Source organism: Anser brachyrhynchus, assembly GCF_964034855.1.
Source record: "Anser brachyrhynchus genome assembly, chromosome: 2".
NCBI classification, from domain to species: Eukaryota; Metazoa; Chordata; class Aves; order Anseriformes; family Anatidae; genus Anser; species Anser brachyrhynchus.
The window spans coordinates 63838326-63859542 of record NC_137695.1 but is presented as its reverse complement, the minus strand read 5'-3'; the positions used below and the strand labels follow the sequence as shown (position 1 = coordinate 63859542).

Below are 21217 nucleotides of genomic sequence, written 5' to 3'. Positions count from 1 at the left end.
ATTTATCAGCGTGACTTTATTTAATCAATCCTGTTTTCAGTTAACACAGTCACCCCAAACAGTGCCTCGCCAGAGGATGATTAGATTGTTTCAGATGGTTAAAGAATTTGGCCTTCTTTGCTCTTGCATTTCGCAAAGCACTGGGAACATCCTACATTTTTGTATGCACATATAGAAGGCTAACACTCGTGCCCACTAATTTCCTTTACAAGGCTTTAAACGTTTTCCAGTTATTCTTAAATGAATTACTATGTGCCATATAGCCTGCCTAGCACTTAAGACAACTTGGCATGGTTTCCAGTAGTTCTGGACAGACAACTTCTTGTGTTTTCAGTCACAGAAAGTATTTCCCATCCTACATGCCTGATGAGGGAAAAGACTGATAAGGAATATTATAGGCTGAGATTTCAAAGCACCTGGGGAATGTAGATGCACAGCTCCCACTAATTTTAGCAAGAATGATGCTCCTAAATCCCTATGTCCTGTTTTGAAAGCCTTAGCCATAGGGCTTTGCTATTTTGAAAGGCTTTTTTTAGAGACCAACCTAGAAGTTTTATCATCCCTTCATGAAATAATATTTTAAAGCTTCTTTTGCCCCATGTCTTTGTTCTCCTGTTCTTTCAACGAGCTTGGCCAAACTGTTAGAGAACACATGGATACTTCGTTTTTATTTGCTACCTCAACAATAAGAGCACTTATCTGAGTTGGAGAGATTAACATCTCTTCTCTGTTTGTGCAAATCGGGACATGTTTTCTTTTGTGGATCCTCTTTTTGGAGCTTAGTTCTCCTTATGCTTTGCATAAGAAGAGCCTATATACCTGCCTCAAAGGCAGACCTGCCATCTCAATGGAGCAGGGAAAATGGAAATTTGCTGTCCCAAGCAGAAGGGATGGGCTAGAACTGTCTTGCCGCAGAAGAAGCTGGGAGAAGTCAGAACATCAAATTACACAGAGGAGAGTGGGAGCAGGGGGTGTCTCCAGCCCTGCTCCTGAGCAGCTCCTGCTGCCTGGCACGTTCAAGTTCCTCCCACAGGAAAAACAACACATTTTTCTCTTCAGGGCTTTGGCATAGGTAGTAAAGCAGGCAGCAGATTTGGGACTGGTCTGTCCCCTGCTCTGCAGACACTTAAACACGCAGACTAGTTGGTGTTTCTGCCTGGAGCCACTCTGTACGTTCCCCTGGTGGCTTAGGAGCCTAGAGACTGAGATCTGCAATGTTCAGGTCTCTCTCATAGGTCAGTCTCCAAGCTGTATGCTTGGGTTGAACAGGGCAATAGTCCTACTTCTGTCTGAAATCCCAGCAGAAAGCTATGAGGAACATAGATGATAATTATTACGAAGTCCAAACTTTAGAAAAACTTTGCTAAAGCCATTTTTCACAAATAGTAAGGTGTCCGTGAACCTGACATTCAAAGTCTTATGACATAAAATATTTTTAACACTTGTATTATTCTGGAAATGTGAATCCACAGTGCAGCTGTGGTGAGATGGACATGTTCACCAGAATGAACACCCTGGAAAAATAGGAAGACGTAAATAGCAACTGTCCGGATGCTACAGCAGAAATAAATTGGAAGCTGATCATAAGATCCAAGTGGGTGTTTAGAGTTAGTGTAAATAGAAATACCAAATTAAGCAAATAACATGTAATTTTGAGATGAATTGCTGTATGTGCCAAATGTAAAAGTTTACACTGAAGATGTACACTACGATAACAGGAGACTAGGGCAGACATTTTAAAACCTAAAATCACATGAGAAATTGCAAGCCATGTACAAGAATACTTAACAAAGTCACACTTGCAATAAGGGCATAAACAAAACTATAGTATAGTTAAAGAAGACAACTCTAGCTCGGGAAGAAGGTTCCCATTATCACGTAACTTGAAGGAAAAACAGATCAGATGCTCAAACTTCAGCCATACCAGATGCTGATTCAAGAAAACACTAAGAATTGCCCATGTAAGCCTGTCTAAGCAGAGACAAAACGAATGCTTATCCTAATTTTTGTGTTATAATGCTAATTGCTATTTACCTCTTCAGTTCTGGAGCAGGTTCGCATAAAATAACTTGCATAGCTGGGGCTAAACCAATGATTCAAACGCACAAAGACAACGAACAGGATTTTTTTGCTTTATCTGTGGTTCATGACAAGGGCTGAGCATGCATCCAGATGGAGAAATTACTCAAAGAAGACGAAAAGGAAACAGAACTGCATATCAATTGAAATAATGAAAGCCATAAGAATTAATAAATGTACCGAGCTGTTGGAATAAAATTGAGAAAAGAAACAGAACTCTGTAAAATTTCCCCCACTATTCAACATGACATACATAATCCAAAAATGAATAACGACTTCATTTTTGTTTCACTTCATTGATGTTGAATTAATAAATGCCTTAAAATAGATTTATCCATATGAAGTTGCTTTGAAAAGCAATGCTTAAAAGAACCATTTTAAGCTAGTGAGAAAACAGCAAGTTTAATAAAAATGCAAGCGTTTGCAAAAATGTTGCATGTTGGTCTGCACTTTTGTTAGTAAAGAAAACAAGGATTCTTAAATGTGTTAAAGTTTAGGCACAAAACTTGTTCTGCCAGAGCTTTGTACTTCTGCAACAGAAAGGACTAGAGCAGGGAGCTTGTTCATGAAATGCAAATGTGGTTTCAGCTATTTTTATTGGATTTCCTTATTTATATCTAAAAGATGTTATAAACTAGTTGTTTTACTTTGTTCCACCCAGCTTCATGTGTGTCAAATGCCCAGATGCAGAGCTGTCGGTACAATATATTTTAAATTTCAATATGGGATGGATGCATTCTTCATAACCTAATAGTAAAACTAAAACATTGCATTTCAACATTAGGGCACCTTTTTACATGTGATAAGGACTCTGTATTTATTTATTTATTATTATTACTATTTCTTTAATTTCCACCTGAAAATCATTTGGTCTGAATTAAAATCTGATTCCTGAAAAGTGCATTTCTTCTTTTAACAAGTTCACTCATCACTGAGCTTCTTGGCCATGTCATTTCTTCATTTGAATACATAATCTTTATGTTATTACGTGCTGCCACTCTGTCATACTTTTTTATTGTTAGATGCCAAAATACTAATAATTAAAAATAAATAAATAAATTCTGCTGGCTGCACAAGCTTGTGCACGGGAGAGCTGACCACGCTGGGGGGTGGGGGCACTCTTTGTTTTGGTGGCTATCCAAACCCAGGACAGCTTTACATCATCCTGGGTCCACCTGAGATCCATACTGGTGTCCATGTGTGCCGGTATGGGTATAATCCCTGGTGTGGGTGTCCCCTCACAGAACAACCTTGCCATCGAGCTTCCAAGCTCAGGGCATTGCTCCTGGTTCTGGTGCCATCACTGGGGGACTTTCACCAGGAATACCTTGCTGGCTAAGCCACTGCAGGGCAGGACAGTGTGCTGTACTAAGAGGGCAGCCAACTTCAATATTTCCTGATGGGCATCGATGTTTTTTTTCTCTGTCTCTCTTTTTTTTTTTCTTAATATATTTATTATTATTTTATTATTATTATTATCCTAACGCTCAGCCTACCCTGAACAATTCCCATGTTCGTTTCTAATCAGAACCCAGTGGTCTTTGGGACGAAACCTGACCCTTCACCTCCCCTACTTGGATTCAGAAGGCCACCTGGAAGAGAAAACTCTTTTCCAGCATCTTTTCCGCAGGCTCTCTGTGCCCTCTGCCGGCTGCAGGCGGCAGGTCCGTGGGGCGCTGCTGCCCAGCATTGGGTGTCTTAGGCAGGGACAGCACATGGTAGCACCGCAGGGTGGAGAGTAGGTAGGAAAGGGGGGGAAATAAGAAGGACGGGAAAAAGAAAAGGCCGTTGGGCTGTCTAAATTTTTCTGTGTGTCCCGACCCCGTCGCTGGAATTGCCCAAATTCTCTCGTTTTCTCATCCTCACATGACAGCATTGTTTCAGTCCTTTCTCCAGGAACCTATACCATCAGGGCTGCAAAATCTTATTTTATTGCTATAAGCCACTTTCAAGCAGCAAAATCCTCTGTTGTTGTTGTTTTGTTTTTGTTTTCTTCCCTACACGATATGTAACCTACAGCTTGCCTTGAGTATATCCTCTCAGATCTTCTAACAGGTTCTCAGGTGCAAAATCCACAAGGTGAGGGAAAAGATGCTGACCTGTACCAGCTAGAGCTTTCTGTTTCTTAAGCTGAGTGAGCTTTTCTCTGGTTTTGTTGTTGTTGTAGTTGTTGCTGTTTTTCTTTTTTGTTTGTGGGTGGTATTTATTTTATTTTATTTTTGTTCCCCCCTCTCTCTGCTTACTGATTGGCTGGGATCCAGTCAGTTGAAAGCTGCAATGTCATTTTGGATTATGGATGATAATATATTTATTATTTATTTTTATTCCTACATTTTTTCAATTTTTTCATTAGTGTTGTCTGTAATAAATGTTATCTGAATAAGAGGAAATAATTAGCTCATATCCACATGCACTACTTTTAAGTTCTTCCCAGTAGACAAAATGAGCATGCCAGTCCATACCTTAACAAGGTTATCTTTGAATCCTTTTGGAACATGCACCCAATACCATTGCAAGCAGAAAATGCACAGCCTGATTTTTGTTTGTACAAGAGCCAATTTATAGTGCTCAGAAAGCCTTGCAAGGCTTAAAACAGGTGTCTGCGCCCACATAAAGCTTGCTTTCTGCACCAGAGTTGTGCAACTGGATAGTCGTACAGGATTTGCTGTTGTTCAGCTGGGAAAGTGTGTCACACCTAATGCCTTACTCAGGGCAAAAATATGCAGATTGCATATTTACATAAAGATGCATGTATTTTCTCTTGTGGGAATAATTTTCATACATCTGCAGACCTTCACTTTGAATCTCAGCAAGCATGATGATAGCGAGTTCTAAAGAGACTTTGATTTATTCTCTTGAAATGGTCTTAAAATCTGTCCTCTTTTTCCTTCTACTTTTTGCATAGATCTAAATTGTTTCTAGTACAAGACCCTCTGAATGCAAAACCACACCCTGCTACCATGAAGTGTGACTGTTGAATTAAGTTGAAATTGCCAAATGATTCTTTATTATTTAGCTATAGTTTGGCAATCTCATATATGTGCTTACGGAGACTTCAACCATACTTCTGGAGGTAACAGTAAAAATCATGAGCATAAAGACTTATCTTCATAATTAATCTCAATGATTTTTGATTCTCTTTTCAAGTGGGCACAATGAAAGAAATGGTATCATTAGACAAATGCAGACTCTGCTGGACTCCCTAGTTAAATGGGAATACATTTTTTTCTAAATGGAAATGTTGAAGTCCTAAGCATGTGTCTGCCCATAGCCCTGCTATCTCTGAGGAGGAAAGACATGTATTAGATAGGTCAAGGAGTTTGGATTCCTCCTTGTTCTTCCAAGCCTTAGTTGGGGCTTTTCAGAAACAAGAGGACTAAACTTCATGAAAGAGTCTAATGCAATTAGTACTAAAATTAAAGGGACTGTAGGACAAGGACAGTGCATCTTTGAAGTGTACAGAGAGGACAGAAACCAGGAAGTTCTTTTTGAGGTAAAGCTTGCAACATGAGAAATGTAAGGAAAACCTGAAGATGCAGTTGCAGTCCTTCTCTTGGAAGGTGTCTGCTGGTGTGAAGTCCTTTGCCTTCTTTGGGTTTCCCTTCCTTCAAGAACAAGGTGTGTAGTTTTTCTTCTTCAAATTATTCCAATGACGGTGGGGAAGAAAGACCAGAACCATACTGTCCCCAAGACCCTTGGGATCTGTTTGTGGAAGCCTTCAGGAGGAAGAGACCTCCAGAGTTAGTTCAAGAGAGGAAGGAAGGCAGCAAACCCCATTATGTGTGAGAGAGAGACTCACTTTTGAATGCGGAAAATACAGCGGATGTCATTCCATGAGAAATCAAACATGTATCCTGGGGTAGAGAGCATACATAAAAAGATGCTTTCTCAATCTCTTGAATGAGATGAAAATGTTAATTATGACCGAGATTTTATTCAGTGCTTCAGAAATTTGAGACCTCAGGGCCTCTGACATGCTATCAACAGCAGATCAGGGGATCCAGGTTTCCTTCTAGCATTTAGGTATTTCCTCTCCACCCACAGCACACCTTTAAAAAATATATGAAACACTGAAAACAGCAAAATCTTTGTTGGAGTTAGGCCTCTGTTGAATTGGCACATTTTAAGTTATTTTCTAACATGACTTTTCTTCTCTTTCCTTCTTTGTCCCCTGACTTTCCATTTTCTTCCTCATTTACTGCCTAACCCTCTCCAGACTTGTTCTGCACATGTGGTCCCTATTCTCAGTGGTACTAATCGACTAGTCCCACAACTCCCTTCCCTGTTACCACCCTCACATCAGATCATCCATTCTACTTTCAAAGTCAGTCTGTGACAGACAAGTTGGGAAAACTCAGGTGTCTCTTGAAGACCCGAGCTAATTTTCACCTGCAGACTCAGTGTTTCCTCTTTCCTCTCCTGCTACCCTACCTCAGAACAAAGGCCCAAGCAAATGATATAGGTTTGGTCCTGCTCTTTTGCTTATGGGGTTCTCTTTCTCTCCCTTTCTCTCTTTCCTTCTTTGGCAAAAATTGAAGGGATTGTCATTATTTCGTTGTAGAAGAGTGATATTTTCTGAGTTACAAAGAGACATGACAAACAACTGTGGAATAGTAGTTCAAGGTAAAAGTAGCATTTTCCTTGCTATATTAGGAGCTGGGTGGTCTCTAGCTCACAGATGGGTCAGGGGATACTTGGGATGAAATTTTTTCATAAAGACTCATAGGGGGATTAGCTGGTATATAATAATAAAAAGCAGGGCAGGAAGGGATCTTCAGAGATCATCTCCATGGCTCAAACCGAGATCAGTTTATAATTAAACCACCTCTGAAAGATGTTTATCTTATCTGTTCTTAAGAGCCTCCAACAATGGAGATTCCACAGGTCCTTTAAAGAGTTTGATGTTTAGCTATTCTTTCACTAGAAATCAGCCCTGATGTCTAACCTGTCCCTGAGTGTAATTTTAGCCCTTCATTCCATATCCATTGCTTCTTTCTTTTCTTGCAACAACCTTTTGCTTTCTTGAAAACTGATATTGCATTGCTGCTGATTACTCTTCTCTAGTCTTTTTCACATCCTTCTTGTGTGGACTTCAAGGGGTTTTCTGTTGCGTGTATGTGTTTGGAGGGGGAAAATCTACTTTGCAACTACTGTGGCTGATGTAAAACAAGAATGACAGTAAGGGGTAAAGGAGATTATGAGGAAAAATCCCTGTCCTTCAGTGGGTCTACATCTTTTCTGAAGTGCAGTGCTCACTACCAGACACATTCCTTTAACTGAGATCTTACCAGTGCTGACTGGAGGCCATAGATGACATCATGAGTGAGACACAAAACTCCTTTTTTTGCATACCCTAATGTAATGTTTTGTTTTTCTTCAGCTGTTCAACAATGCTGACTGATATCACTAGAACATAGAAGATTTTAAAAATCAGTTTACTCTAACAGATTATTTTGTATTTTTTCTCCTGTAACTTTTCTAATACTGCTGGCAATAAATCAGTTGCAATTGCAGAGGTTCCACACCACTTGCAAAATGCACTTCTGCATGTGGCCTGTGAACGTGAAGTTACTTTAAACTTGGCACGGGGAGTTTTGGAGTTAGTGGGCAATGGGTCTCTATGTGGTTGAAAAGCAAGTAGAATTTTTCCAGGCATTGCCTCATCAGATAGGGAAAAAGACAACTTCTCGCTGAAGCAAAAACATCTCTTAAAACTTTATCACCTTTTTCTACAGTCACTTTGCATTTCTCTTCTCCCCAGCATGGTCTGTTCTGTGTGTTCTTGTCCCAGGAAACAGCACTAAGTATTTGCTCCAGCCAGCATACTCTTCTGCTATATGACATCCTTTCCTCCATTCACCAAGGGGCAATTTTAAAAGCAACCTTCCCGTGAAGGATTTCATCAGAGAAATCCACGATTACAGGATGGTCCGCAGTTTCTCTGCAGTAGAGCCTCAGCTCTTCTCAATACCAGTGAAATTATCTGGGACTTCCTGATATGGCAGTTGCATGAAGAAATGGCTAAATAAAGAAAGGTATGTCTGATACATTTGAAATATGCTTTACATGCCCAGCAGTGCTGTTTGATTTTTAGTATTTTATAGATAATTATCTTAGATACAAGCATGTGTGTGTACATATTTATATGTATTCATACATAGTCTTATATATTCAGATGTATTCATACATACTCATCTGTATGAATATGTGTACGCTTGAAAGTGGGTTGCTTAGTGAACTTCTCATTTTCCTGTCAAACTAACGTGAGAAAATGAGCACTGTACTGTATTCAGGCTTTAGTCCGTCATCAATACATACATCAACATATATCAGCGAGGTAATCCCTCGTTAAGGAAAAGCCTCTTGTGAGGCTTTTGTGTGACTTGTGAGAGATGGGGTGGGGGAGGCAGCGATGGTGCCAGCTCACTTGCAGGGTGGTGTGTGGTGCTCCAGGGGGCACGCACAGGGGATCAGAACTATCTGCAGTATCTCACATAGCTCATAGAGAGAGAGAGAAAAGGCAGACATGCAGAGGAGAGCAGTTTGTAAAGGGTGTCTCCATATGCAATAGGTGATTTCTATCTGCAGAGTCAGGATGATCACCAGGAGCAATACAAATTTGTGGCCGAGATATTTACAATTTGTACTTGCAACACAGGCCCGATTCTTCTTATTTTGCATTGGAACATTTCCTTATACAGAATTACTCAACACTCACAAGTCAGGTGTGACTCAAGCTCTGCACATAGCAACGGTCTGATTTAAATTAGCAGCGATTCTGACAAAGACTCTTTTTAGTGAGTATGTATAAACACTTGGCATACTGTATGTTTTATTTTTTTCTTCCCCCAAGATGATGCAGAAGTATAGATGATGTCTTTGACGGTAGAGGGCACTGTGACCTCAAAAATAAGCTGGAAAAGGGTTCTCTAATTGCCAGCACAGCTGATAGGACACGAAGAAAAGTATTATTCCAGCTAAAAGGGAGCACTACCTCTTTCATGGTAGTTCAAAAGAAGAGGGTGGTGATGTGGAAAGCAAGGAGGGACAGACTGATAGGGCATGTAATGTCCTGATGCCCAGGAATGAACTCAGTTTTCACGTGGAAAACTGAAAGGGATGGACAGGATCAAGCTGTTTGACGCTGTGGCACACCTTAATATTTTGGGTACACGGTCTTTAAAGCATGATTTGGGGGCTGTTATTGGAAAGGCCTCAGAATGTATAAAGAAAGCACACAACCAGTCAGGATCATGATGTAAGAAAGATTATCAAGGAATTTAAAAGGTGAGGAGGGAGATGAGGAAGACATAAGAAACCACGGCTGTCAGTCACCAACAAAGACTTCATATGGAATTTTCAAAATTTGTGTGTGTAAATTTTGTAATTATGTGTGCAGTTTAATGTAGGCGTAAGTTAAAGAGTTTGTAGCCTCAACATCTTTTTTTTTCTTTTTTTTTTTTCTCCCCTATCTTAGTTAAGTCCTTGGCAAAAGGATCAGACTTACCAAGAAAGATGTCCATTGAAGTGACCAAATTAGTCATTTCAGCTTGTTACAGAGTTCTGCTTTGCTCAGCCATACACAGGAAGCAAGCAACATTCCCAAGTTGTGGCTTTGTTTATCGTTTAAGGGGTGTTTGATATGTAGGATCATCTTGCCTTTGGTCCAGTCTGCCTTTTTGCTTAACTTGCTAAAAGCACTATCACTGTGGGTAATTAATTTACATCTTCTCTGCCTTCGCTAATCAGGGCAGGTAAATGATATACTGAGATCCCCACGGATGTGAATATTGGCATAAGCAAGAGGTGAAACATAAAAAAAAAAACATTTTTGCATCTGAACAGGCAAAGTTGGGCCCTGCGAGTGTTCCTGGCAACAGCTCTCTGTACGCATTTCACAGCAGTCCACAAGCTTCTTCTGCCAAAGTAGATTTGCCACTAAATCTCCAGCAGTGTAGGCTTACTGACTTCGATATGGCAACATATTTCAAGAGCCCTACTGTTTCTCACATCTGGCTGCCCTGCCAGTTGTTAACTGGAAAGCTGTTCAATGAGCACTGCCACGCTGTTCTCACGTTACTCTTCTAAGTCCATTGCTGACTTCCCATATTTCCACCACAAGTGTGCCCATATTCTCAATTTTGCATAGAGGGTGTCTGCTGTGAAATATAGTAATAGCTCAAGCCATGTCCATACGATCCCATTCTGTTGTTGTCACTTAGCTCCTGTTTGTCACCACAGGCTGCTTCCTCTGTCTTCTCTGATGCATTTTTGGCAGCAGCTACTTCAAGACGTGTGAAATAAACACCGACTCCGCAAAAGGTGAAACAAAAGTGTGGTGGGTGGTATATCAGGTTAAAGTCGGCTGGATCCATCACTTGTGCTTTTAATAGTGAGTTCTGTGGTCCCCAGAGAACTTGCTCTATAATTTGCTTCTGCAAATATAAGCATAATCAGATGCAGTTGCTGGGGCTATGAATCATGACATCTATGCCAAATTAGCATGACTACTTGCTGTGGCCAAATGCCACGCAGTGAGAACTTGGAGCATACAGCAATGGTTCTTCATTTTGAAAGCTATAAGGAGATTAAATCATGCAGAGGAGTTAAAAGTCCTCAGAACAGTGAAGAATTACAGAAACATTCCAGGTCCCGGCTGGGAGGAGATGATCACACTGTGTGTCATAAGAAGGGGAACTGGCAAATCTCCCAAATCGTCTGCTCAGCAGGGCAAGTGGAAGGCTGTGCTGCTGCAATTGTTCTCTCTGCAGCAAGGAGGGAAGGGTAACTGGAGATATGTCAGACCTAGAAGGTTCCCAGTGTAGCTTGCATCCTTTTCCTGATATTCATAGTATTTCTTGTTCTTTTTTCTTTTTTTTTTTTTTCTTTAATTACCTGTGGTTATTTGTTTGTTTCAGAGCTACAGGGAAGCATTCAAGGGAGCATGAAAATGGTACTGGAAACTGAAAAGCAAGAAATCAGATGGTGGAGAATAATTGAGTGACTAATGTTCTTCAGTGCTATTTTGGCAGCAGGCAGTTTGAGGCTCGCAGTCATCCCTATAGAAATGAAGGAGGTAAATTTAGGGTCAAAGAAAGAAGGGTCTTCAGGACCTTTCATTCTACAAATGGGATTTCAGGCAAGCTGAGTAAATTGTTCTCGCTTGTTTCTAGTAGAAATGAGCTTTCGCGTGTATAAGAATTTTGCCATAAAGGCATAGATGCTCCAGTTATATAGTTAAAAATGCAACTGCAACTTTAAAGGTGAGAGAACAGAGACGAAGAGATGAGCAAGCAGAGATTAGACTGCTTTATTACTAACTCACCAGGAGACCATTTATCCCTCTTCAGGATACATACAGTGCATGTTTAAGGGAGTTAATTTAAGGGGGGATTTCTGTATCCTGCAGGAAGAGAATTGGCCCCACAGGGTCATTAAATAGACCAGGGTACAAGTTATGACTGGTCTGCTACTACATTCTTCTTTTATCTTCCCTGGCAGATTCTTTCATGTATAAACTCTGAGGGCAATCCTGCTCCTTAATTTCTGCCTTGAGAGACTCCTCAGGAGTCCACATTTCTACCTGGCCCAGTCTTCACCAGAAGCGGTCCCAACTACTTCCATTCCCATGATGTCCTTTCCTTAGGTAGGAATTTGCCTGCTCTTTGTCTGAAGCTCAAGCAGGATTAATAGTTGTCAGACATAGCCATATGGTATGGAGCTCAAAATGCTCTAACTGCCTGGGTATTTATTTACCTGGGGCTCTGAGCTCCGCATTGCTATAGCTATGTCACCTTCAGTTCTCAAAATAGCTAGTTTAATGCTAGGTCGAGTACATCTAACCAGGTAGTAGTCATACATTTGTTGGCTGAAGAGACATACTTTGCAGGTTATGCTGTCATTACGTGCTAACCTTGGATTAAATAAACCCAGTAAAGGGAGGCTAGAGTGCCCTAACTTGCTACATTGCAGTCCTTCTATTATTAAGCATGCTGCTGAATGTGTGAAAGTGTGGGGGCTTAACAAAAACTTGATAGAAGCAAAGCCCTGTGGTAGCTGGCAATGATAGATTAACCTTTCCCTTGCTGCAGAATTTGCACAACATACTCTCAGGCAGTGCCACTGGAACAAAGCAGAGCAGTACAAGAAATATTGTTATGGGTATAAAAAAGGATAGTCAACAAGCACTGTCATTCAAATCACCTTAGGAGAGAGAAGGGCTTAGCACCAACAAGAAACTGCAAAGTGAAGGTCTCACTTGAGGCAAGAGGAAGAGTGAGATAACTGGTGGCAAGAAACAGTACAGAAGATGAGAATGAGTGGAGGAAAAGAAGGTAAATTCTGGACTGTTTGACAACAAGGTGTGCACATCTAGTGTCCTGAGGAATGAATGCTGAGAGAGGATATGTAGGAACTGCCAAAGCAATGTGTTTTATTTGAGGACTGTGGGCTATCTCCATGGAGAATATGTCAGAAACACCATCCACGTCAGCATCTTGAAGTTGCTGAAATCTGGCAGGGCAATTTTGAAATATGAAGGGACAGTCCCGGTGATAGTTTATGGAAAATGCATGGTCAGGGAGATATGGACGACTTAGCAGAAACACAAATGTTGTGGTCCAGGATGTGCTTTGTTCTGGGACAGTAGAAACTGTGGAATACCATCTTACAGATTTTGCTGTTCCTGGGCAAAATAAGTTAGGATAAGCTTATTAAGATGACGTCACTCTGATGGCCTAGTATACCCTTCAGCACCACCAAGAGTTAAGAGAAATCAGATTTACTCCGAGTTATCACATTTCATTTTTTCCCCCTTTTTGTTCTATATACCAAGGTATGTGCTGGCTTACTGAGATCACTCCTTTGTGATCTGCAGGATTAGTGATGAGCTACCGTGTATGAAATACAGTGTTTGAAATAAACAGAGCTTCTGGAAAAATATACAATTCTTCTGGTGATATAACCCCAGGTTTGGTTTTGTATTACTTGTTTCTTCTACAGATTGAAGAAAGTTTCATTTTATTTTTAGGTGTACTACTCTACTGCAGTTCTTTTGAAGCAGTGTTGAAGGTTTTCTTTTGCAATTCATAGTTGCTGAAAATGGATTCCTCTACATTTAAGAAAGTAACACTCTGTCTTGCGTTCTCACAATAACTTTGTAAATTGTGTTGTTTAGTTTACTAGTAAGTGCCTTTGTAATCATGTTCTGTGGGTGGTATCTTTTGCTATAAATTGCCTGAAGAGTTTTAATAGAAGAAAAGAGCCTGAAGGTAATCGATTTGCCGCAGGCTGGAGCAGGCCCAGTTAATCTTAATAATCTAGCCATCCCACAGCAATCATTTGAACCTTAATAATCTCAACCCTTCAAGTTACTAAGAGCTCCTTGACAGTATTGATTTTAGCAAAATGTAAAAATAGGTTTCTGGAGTTAAAAATCAGCAAAATATATCATAGCAGTCTTTTTCTATGCCAGTTAAATGCAGAACTCCTTAACTATCTGGAGACTGTACATTTCAACCACTCAGCCAGCTCCTCTGGTTACTAAATTTATGGCAAGGCTGCATGACAAAAATCAGATATGAAGATGAGCAGATTGGGGAACTCTTTCTCTGTTAGTTACTTGGAAAGCAGCAGGGAAAAGAGTACATAGTCTTCAAATGTTCAGAGAGTGCTCTTTTTACACTTTTATTTCTGTTTAGTATATAATAAGCACAGATAAATGTTTCTTGTAGTATTAACCTGTTACAGATAATTCATGTTTGAAGAAGGCCCTGTGTGCCTGAGGGACTGGTTGTTTTATGTAACTGCATCAGCTGGCCGAACGAAAGATATTTCTTCCTGTGAGCCTTGCCTTGCTCATTTTTTTGAGATAAATGTAACACTTACTGTTTGAAATTACCTTCCAAAATACTTGTGGGTAAAACACGTGATTTTTCATCAACATGGCAAGAAATGTGGAGTTGAGTATTTGTGGACAGATGGGCCCTTTGTCAGTCCCACAGATTTTCACAACTTTTTTTTTGTATCTTTACGCCATTATTGTGGTAACAACATTCCTACTATCACAAAGACAGCAAAGGTAATCCTTTTCTCATGTATCTTCTACCTTGATAGGTGAATCTGGACCAAAATTACCTTCCCGTGCTAACAATCTGACTATATAGTGATCAAACATAGTTTGAAATATGTTTCAAACACGTCCAAAACTCATGAGTAGAAGACCTGTGAATACAGGGTGATAAAGAGGGAGCAGGGACAAAAATAAAAAAAAAAAAAAAGAAGTGTAAAGACAGAAATAAAGTTCACCAGGGAAGCAAGAAATATGTATGGTTGAGAAAGGTGTTGCATGGGAAAAAATAAAAGGGGGGCAGAGAGAAAAGTGTCAGACGGATCAGTCTGCTCTATTTAATCAACTTTGTCAAAGAGCAGTAATTAAATTCGTTTATTGCTGTTGGATGAGTCACTGACCACTGTTGTGTGCAACGCAGAAAAGCACAGGTAGGAAGAGGAAAGGCAGTTTTGCTGTAGCTGGGTGCCATCTGACAGTCGTGCTGAGTGTTCATCACCCTTTAACAGAACGGTAATTCTGGGTGTTAAGTGTGGGAGTTGTAATTGCTGCCCTGATTTACTGGCAAAAACCACTTCAGAAAGTTGTGAAAAAGTCTCCCCTCGGGGAAGAGGAGGGCCTGGGTTGGTACACGAGCCAGCCAGGCACCCCAGCACCCTGGCTGTAAGCATGACAGTGAAACCTTGACATCCGTCAGTGAGATCTGCCCGAGGGAAACACTAACCTCTTGCTATAAACGTAAGGAGACTACAGTCTTTGGGCCAACCTCAGCTAATGTTGTAGGCTGCTGTATGCCAGCAATGGAATTATTGTTTCTGAATAAACACGTGACTGCCTGCCTTGAATGATATCCCAAGTGCAGATCGGTGCTTCATTCTCTAAATATTACGTGAGAGCGGTGACTCTCGATGGTTTTTAACCTCCAAACCCAGAGATGTGTTCTGCCTGGAGCTAGAGGCTGCCTGTGGCCTTGCTTTGCCAGTGGCTGGAGGGAGCCCTGTGGGGCTGCCCTGGCTGTGGCGCAGGTCAAGTCCACAGTTAAGTGTGTTATTGGCACATCTCCTGCGTGCGGCAATGCAAACCCACGCTTAAAATCCTTAAGGAAGCGGGAAAGGGAGGAAGAGAAGCAGAAAGAGGTGCTGGTGTTGTTTTATATGCCTGGGATACCCCCGAGCCACCACAGCCAAGCCACCTTCTGGCTGTTACCACGATGGGAATTAGGCGAGGGGGGACCCCCCCAGACACATCTCCCCTCTTAATGAGGGCACACTAATTAACGGAAGCGATCCTTGAGAAACTAAAGCAGTCCAGAGGCGAGCGAGGATAAAAAACAAGCGTGGGGACGGCCGAAAGGCGGGACTAGGGGGTGAAACAACCGCGGCAGCCCCTGCGGGAGGCGATAGGAGCCGCAGGCGACCCCTGCGGGCCGGGTCAGAGGTGCGCCCGGCCGTTGTGCGGCGGGGCGGTGCCTGCCTGAGCGGCGGGCCGAGAGGGGAGGGCGGCCGTTACCGGTACAGCGCCGCCCTCGCCTCTACGTGTCCGCGGCCGGGCGGAGCCGAGCCGAGCCGTGCCCCATTCCCCTCGCCGCTCCGCCCCGAGGCCCTGCCCGGGGGTGGGGGAAGCGGCTCGGGGAGGAGCGCCCCGTTCCCGGCGCGGCCCGTCGGGGACTATGCGGAGATGGCAGTCCCGAGCCGAGGCGGGAACAAAGAGTCGCCGCCGCTCAAGCCCGCGCAGCGCTCGCCGGGCGGCAGCCCTCGGAGCGGCCGCGGGCGGCCGGCTCGCTCCCCCGGCAGGCAGGTCCCTGGCGGGGCCCGCGGCGTGCGGAAGGGAGGCGGCGGGCGGCGGGGAGGCAGGAGCGAGCCCTCGAGAGGCTGCAGAGAGGCGGCGGCGGCCGGCCGGCTGCGGGACGCGCTGGGCCGCGGCCCCCTGGGGCTCCTGCGCGTCTGCGGAGAGCGGCTGCGAGGTGGGTGCGGGGAGCGGGCCGCCTTCCTCGGGGGAGGAAGGGGTGATCCCGCGGGGTGCTGGGGCGCCGGGAGCCGGCACTCTCCTGTGGCCCCCTCAGCCCCCCAGGGAAGGGGCTTCTGGCTGTTCTAGTAGCCTTGGGGGACTCTGCAAAGAGTCCTGCTAAAAGCGTTGGGCAGCTCTGCCACCAGCGTTGGCAGTGCCTCCTGGTTCGCTTTGCTGGCAGAATGGAGGCTTGCTGATTCTTAAAAAGTCTGACTTTTTCCTTCAGCAGATTTATCTATAGCGCGTATATGCGCTGCTCGTCTACTCACAAGTTACTTTGCAAAAGTTATTTCAGGAATTAAAACCCTGAAGATTTGTACATTCACCTTCACAGCCTGTCTGTGATGTTTAAAGCTTGCTGTATGTGTAGTTACCAGCTTGCTGTATGAAATTCTTTCAGCAGTCTGGAAGTCTGGTCGAGATATTTGCAACACAGTAATGCTGCTAAGTTTGAATGGTTTTACAGAGGCTAATCATAACTGATGCTCAGAATATTCGATTTCTTTTGACAGTGTTTGTTGATGACAGAAGGGCCTTCATTGTAAAAGCTGATAGCAAGATATGGCTCACTTTCATTCTGGGTAAGTAGAAAGAATGAGTTGGGGAGAAATCTGTCCTTTTTGCCTTTCTGTCTCTGCAATTAAGCCATACCAAAATATATTTGGAAACATAACTTGGGAAAAAAAAAGCCTGATTTATATTGAAGAGGTGTCAGGAAGTAGCTTCCTACCTATGGTGTTTTTTTTTTTTTTTTTTTTTTTTTTTTAAGTTATAGCAGTTGATGTGGTATTATGACATTTGTTGAAAAATAATTGTTCATGAGAGATTTACAGATCTCCCCTATGCAGTCATTAATTTCTGGAAAAAAAATAGCAACTGTTAAGTAAAACTACTGTTATGGTCAAAACAGCTCCTTTTATAAGGATTATGGGTGGAAGAACATGTAACCGTAGGGGGGTGTAAATTTAAATGTTATCTCTGGGTATATTTGGGAGTTAATGATAAAATGACTAGTGGCCAGAGTGTTGGAAAAAGCATCTAAAGTACCTGCAAAAATAAATTTAAAAAATGCATTTGTAAAGTCAACAAAAGTTAAATAATAGCATATTTAGCAAATGCACAGTTTGATATTCTCTTGAAGGCATTATATTAAAAGACTGTCAAGGTATTCCAAAGATGCTGGTAGTACTGATGACACCACCAGTGGTCCTTGTTGCCAGAGGGAGTTTTTTCAGTCTGATGAATTATATTGCAATGTAGCAGCAGAGGAACAACGCTTAGCTTACAAGCTAATTGATGAATAAACTGTTCTGGAATTGCTTTGTTTACCTCTATTTATTCAGCATTTCCTAGACTAGCAGTGACTTGTGATGCAGAAACATTAAACAGATGGTCAAAAATTAAAGAATGTTTTCCTTTGATTGAAATTTGAGAGCAGATTAGGTAGAGAGCCTTATCATTTCTGGAGTTTTAATTTGGCTGTGAAACTCAGGTAGCCAACTGAATACTTAGGCTGTTAATAGTAAACCTATTGCAAATAGTAAAGTATGTAATAGCATATGATATTTGCAGTAGCAAAATAAATGTGCTAAATATGAAATAGTATTTTTTGGTAAAGTTTTAGTGGTGTTTGAATATTTGTTTTGTTTGACCTTTAAGGTCCAGATATTATAAACAGAGGCTGCTGCTGTTGGAGCTAGGGTTTTGTTATGGGGTGTTATTTTTTTCTTTTAAGACCAAACGCCAATTTAGGTGCTACAATAAAGTTGTCAGGTTTTCAAGAACATTCTTCTACAACACTTGTGCACTAATTTTTTAATGACCATTGAATTGAGGCCTAATTCTGATTGCACAGAGTCTGACAATGGAACATCTTGAGTAAACTGCAGGAGCAGTCCATGCTCACATGCTCCTCATTGTTACCTGTTGTACTGTATTTCTACCTAGTCACTTTGGTAATTTGCAAAGTATTAGTCAGTTTCTCGTATGTTCTATACCCTGGTGTATTACAGTGTCTCAGCATTTGTTGTTCACTTGGTAAATGGGTTCTGTATATTACGGCTTTTAACAGTGGCCTGTTTCTTCAGTATGTAATTTCCCAATGCTTCTCATAAGCCATTTACATTGCCTTTTTTGAACATGGAGAATATGAAGTATAAACAGATAGCCTTAGTCTGCAAAAATCTGATCATATGCATTGCTTTTAATGATTGTTACACTGGGCAAGAAAATGGCATCTGCAACTTCAAGTACGTGGCAGTTGTATAAGTCTTTGTAGCATTAGGGCTCTAGTATCCCTACACTTCCTTTGCTCCCCAATAAGGACATTAGTGGGATCAAGGGTGGCAATTTAAGAGAGCTGATCTGCATATTTTCCATCAGAACCTAGCTTAATGTACATCTGGATGCAGTCAGTCAAAAACTGTAGATTTGAATTCATAATGCAAGTCTATGCATTATGCGTATTGTCTCTTCATGTAAGTACATGAATTGCTGAGCGATTATAAAAGGTTTTGCTTCTATACTTATAATAGAGTAATATTATGAAGTTTCACGAAAGTGTATATGAGATTCTTAGAAAATAACCGTGACTGAATGTATTTACAGTTAATGGATTGGTTTATAAATAAAACATTTACAGAAGGGAAGAATCAGCTTTAAATATATTATTTTCTCTATGAAATAAGAGGATGTTTGCATCTGAAATATAACTTCTATATTAATAGATAATTTATTTGCAACTTGAAATGCTGTATATTTGGCTTATTTGGAGCCACATGAATTTGGAGGTCGTGCATAGTACTCGTAGCTAATATACATTTTTTGCCCTTATTGTATTTACTTACTTAATATGTAATCCATCTTAAAAATAGATTTGTTTTATTGTTGGAGTGTATGAGAGTATATATGTAAGTGTATTTCAGCATATAATTTTATTGGGAGTCTTTAAAATGTTACTGAGAAATGAAATAATGCCTTGTGTTTCTGTCTGCAAATGTGAGATTCAATAAGTAATAAGAAAGAGAGGTATGGACTGTTCTGTTTCCTTCTGCCTAATTGTTGCAAAACATGATTGTTTATTGAATATGGTTTGCTGTGTTGCTGATGTAGCTAATGTGCTTACCTGGAATTCCCTATGTCATCTGCTTTTCTGAACAAAGAATGTAAAGCTTCTCCATTAGAACTAATGTCCTTAGTATAAAAAATCTGCAGCGCTGAAACTTTTCTAAGATACTGAATTCCACTTAATGACAACTATACTGAGAAACTCTTCAGTGACTTTTTTTTTTCCTTGAGAGTATATGTAAAAATGTAAAGTTCTAAATGAAAGCTTATGAAAATGTATTAATTTTTTTTAACTGAAATCCAGGCCTCTATTTGAGAAAACCACTTCAGTGATTAAAGTTGAGCTGGAAGATCCTTTAAGGGAGTTTTAGAGTGGTATTGTATAACCTCAACTAGTATGTAGAATATGTGACTTGAGGTAAATGTTTTCCTTTATAATTGCACAGACAGGTAATTTAAAATCATTTTCCCCCTTAGTTCTTTCTTTAATCTTACATTTTTTTCTGTCTTACCCATATCCATTTCATTTATCTTTGTGTACAAAACTTCAATATTAAATTTGAATTTCATGACTGTAGCTTATTGCATTGTCAAATGTGGTGACAGTGATAATAACTGCCACTGGTGGCAGCAACAACACTTCCAGGCTCTGTGCTAGAGGAACATGTGGTTTGGAAATATATATGGGACATGAAACATACGTTCAGTCTGCTCCTCTTTCCATATCAGTTTGGTATTTGCAAAGGATTTTTTCTTTCTGTTGTTCCCGCTTCTTGACAGAAACTGATCGTCATACACGTGTAACATGAAGTCTGAAGACACGTTCCTTCAGTATCTCTTCAACTATATTCTGTGTGAGTGTGCAGGTGTTTGGTGTAAGGTGCAAGCACCAGGAGCTGAGCTGCGCCATGCTGCGCCCTCCTGCCTCCTGCTGCTGGAGATGTGTGGAGATCAGCACCCTGGAGAGGGGTGCGGTGCTCAGCACCTTTCTGTCTCTGGCCAGATACAGGCAGGAGGGCAGTTGTCCTCTTACCTCTCTCTCGACTCCAGATAGCCTAGGTGAATAGAAGGACCCTTCACTAACCAGAAGGATTTCTTGTATTGAAGGCCACTAGTCTACCTGACCAAGTCCCTCTGTCTTAATTCCTACCGTTTATCCCTCACTTGCACTGGATTTGCTTCCATAGTGAGCTCTGGATTCACTGTGAGTGCTACCCATGCAAGATGGAGTGGCTGCTTCTCTTTTTGCACAAGAATTAAGAGACCTGTTGTGGTGGTTTTACCTTGCTGGACAGCTGAACTCCACAACTGCTTTCTCACTTCCCCTCCTCAGAAAAAGAGGGGCAGAAGAAAGTATCCTGGGAAGAAAAAAAAAAGTTCACGGGTTGAGGTAAGAATAACTTAATTAAAGGGAAAAGGAAGGGGGGGCTGGGGAATAGCAAAAGCTGAGTGCAACCACACAGTTAGAAAACAACATTCTCTATTTCCTATCAACGAGTGATGTTCAGCCTTGTCCTGCAAAGCAGGGCCTCAATACACATATCAGTTGTTTGGGAGGACAGATGTCTTCATAACAAGAGCCCCCCTCTCCTTCCCCTTTCCCACCTCTTATTTCTGAGTGTGGCAGCACGAGGTATGGAATATCCCTTTGGTCGGTTTAGGTCAGCTGCCCTGGTGATATCCCCTCACCACCTCTCATCTACTGCCAGCGTGCTGGCTCTTGGGGTGGTTTGGAGGAATGTGTGCCAGCCCTGCTCAGCAACAGACACAACACTGGTGTGATACCAACGCTGTTCTAGTTGCAAGTGAAGAGCACAGCACTGTATGGGCCGCTGCAGGGAAAGTTAACTCCATCCCAGCCAGACCCAGTGCACCTATACTGTTTACTTACCACTTTATCATCATTCGTCATTTCTGTTGTTCCTTCAAATTCTTCCCTAGTTCTGTACCTAAGTGACAGCAGTGGAGCTATTTGTCCATTTTGAGACTATTACAAGG

General features: G+C 41.6%; 2 protein-coding genes across 8 annotated transcripts in view; one reads left to right on the top strand and one right to left on the bottom strand.

Annotated features, from left to right (window-relative positions):
• SEPTIN7 (septin 7) overlaps positions 1-21217 on the bottom strand; it is a 594594-nt gene that overhangs the window by 379712 nt on the left and 193665 nt on the right. The window lies entirely within an intron of this gene.
• The window catches only part of DPY19L1 (dpy-19 like C-mannosyltransferase 1), a 71768-nt gene that overhangs the window by 2781 nt on the left and 47770 nt on the right, over positions 1-21217 (top strand). Inside the window, exons 2-3 of one of the 6 annotated variants that reach the window (XM_080581792.1) lie at positions 7871-8114; positions 16666-16734. In XM_080581792.1, coding sequence (XP_080437918.1) covers positions 16715-16734 — 20 coding nt within the window. In that variant the 5' untranslated portion in view covers positions 7871-8114; positions 16666-16714. Of the gene's footprint in view, positions 1-7870; positions 8115-15509; positions 16110-16665; positions 16735-20406; positions 20610-21217 lie in introns of those variants that run through there. The other 5 variants (XM_080581789.1, XM_080581790.1, XM_080581793.1 and 2 more) reach the window with 5 other exon arrangements.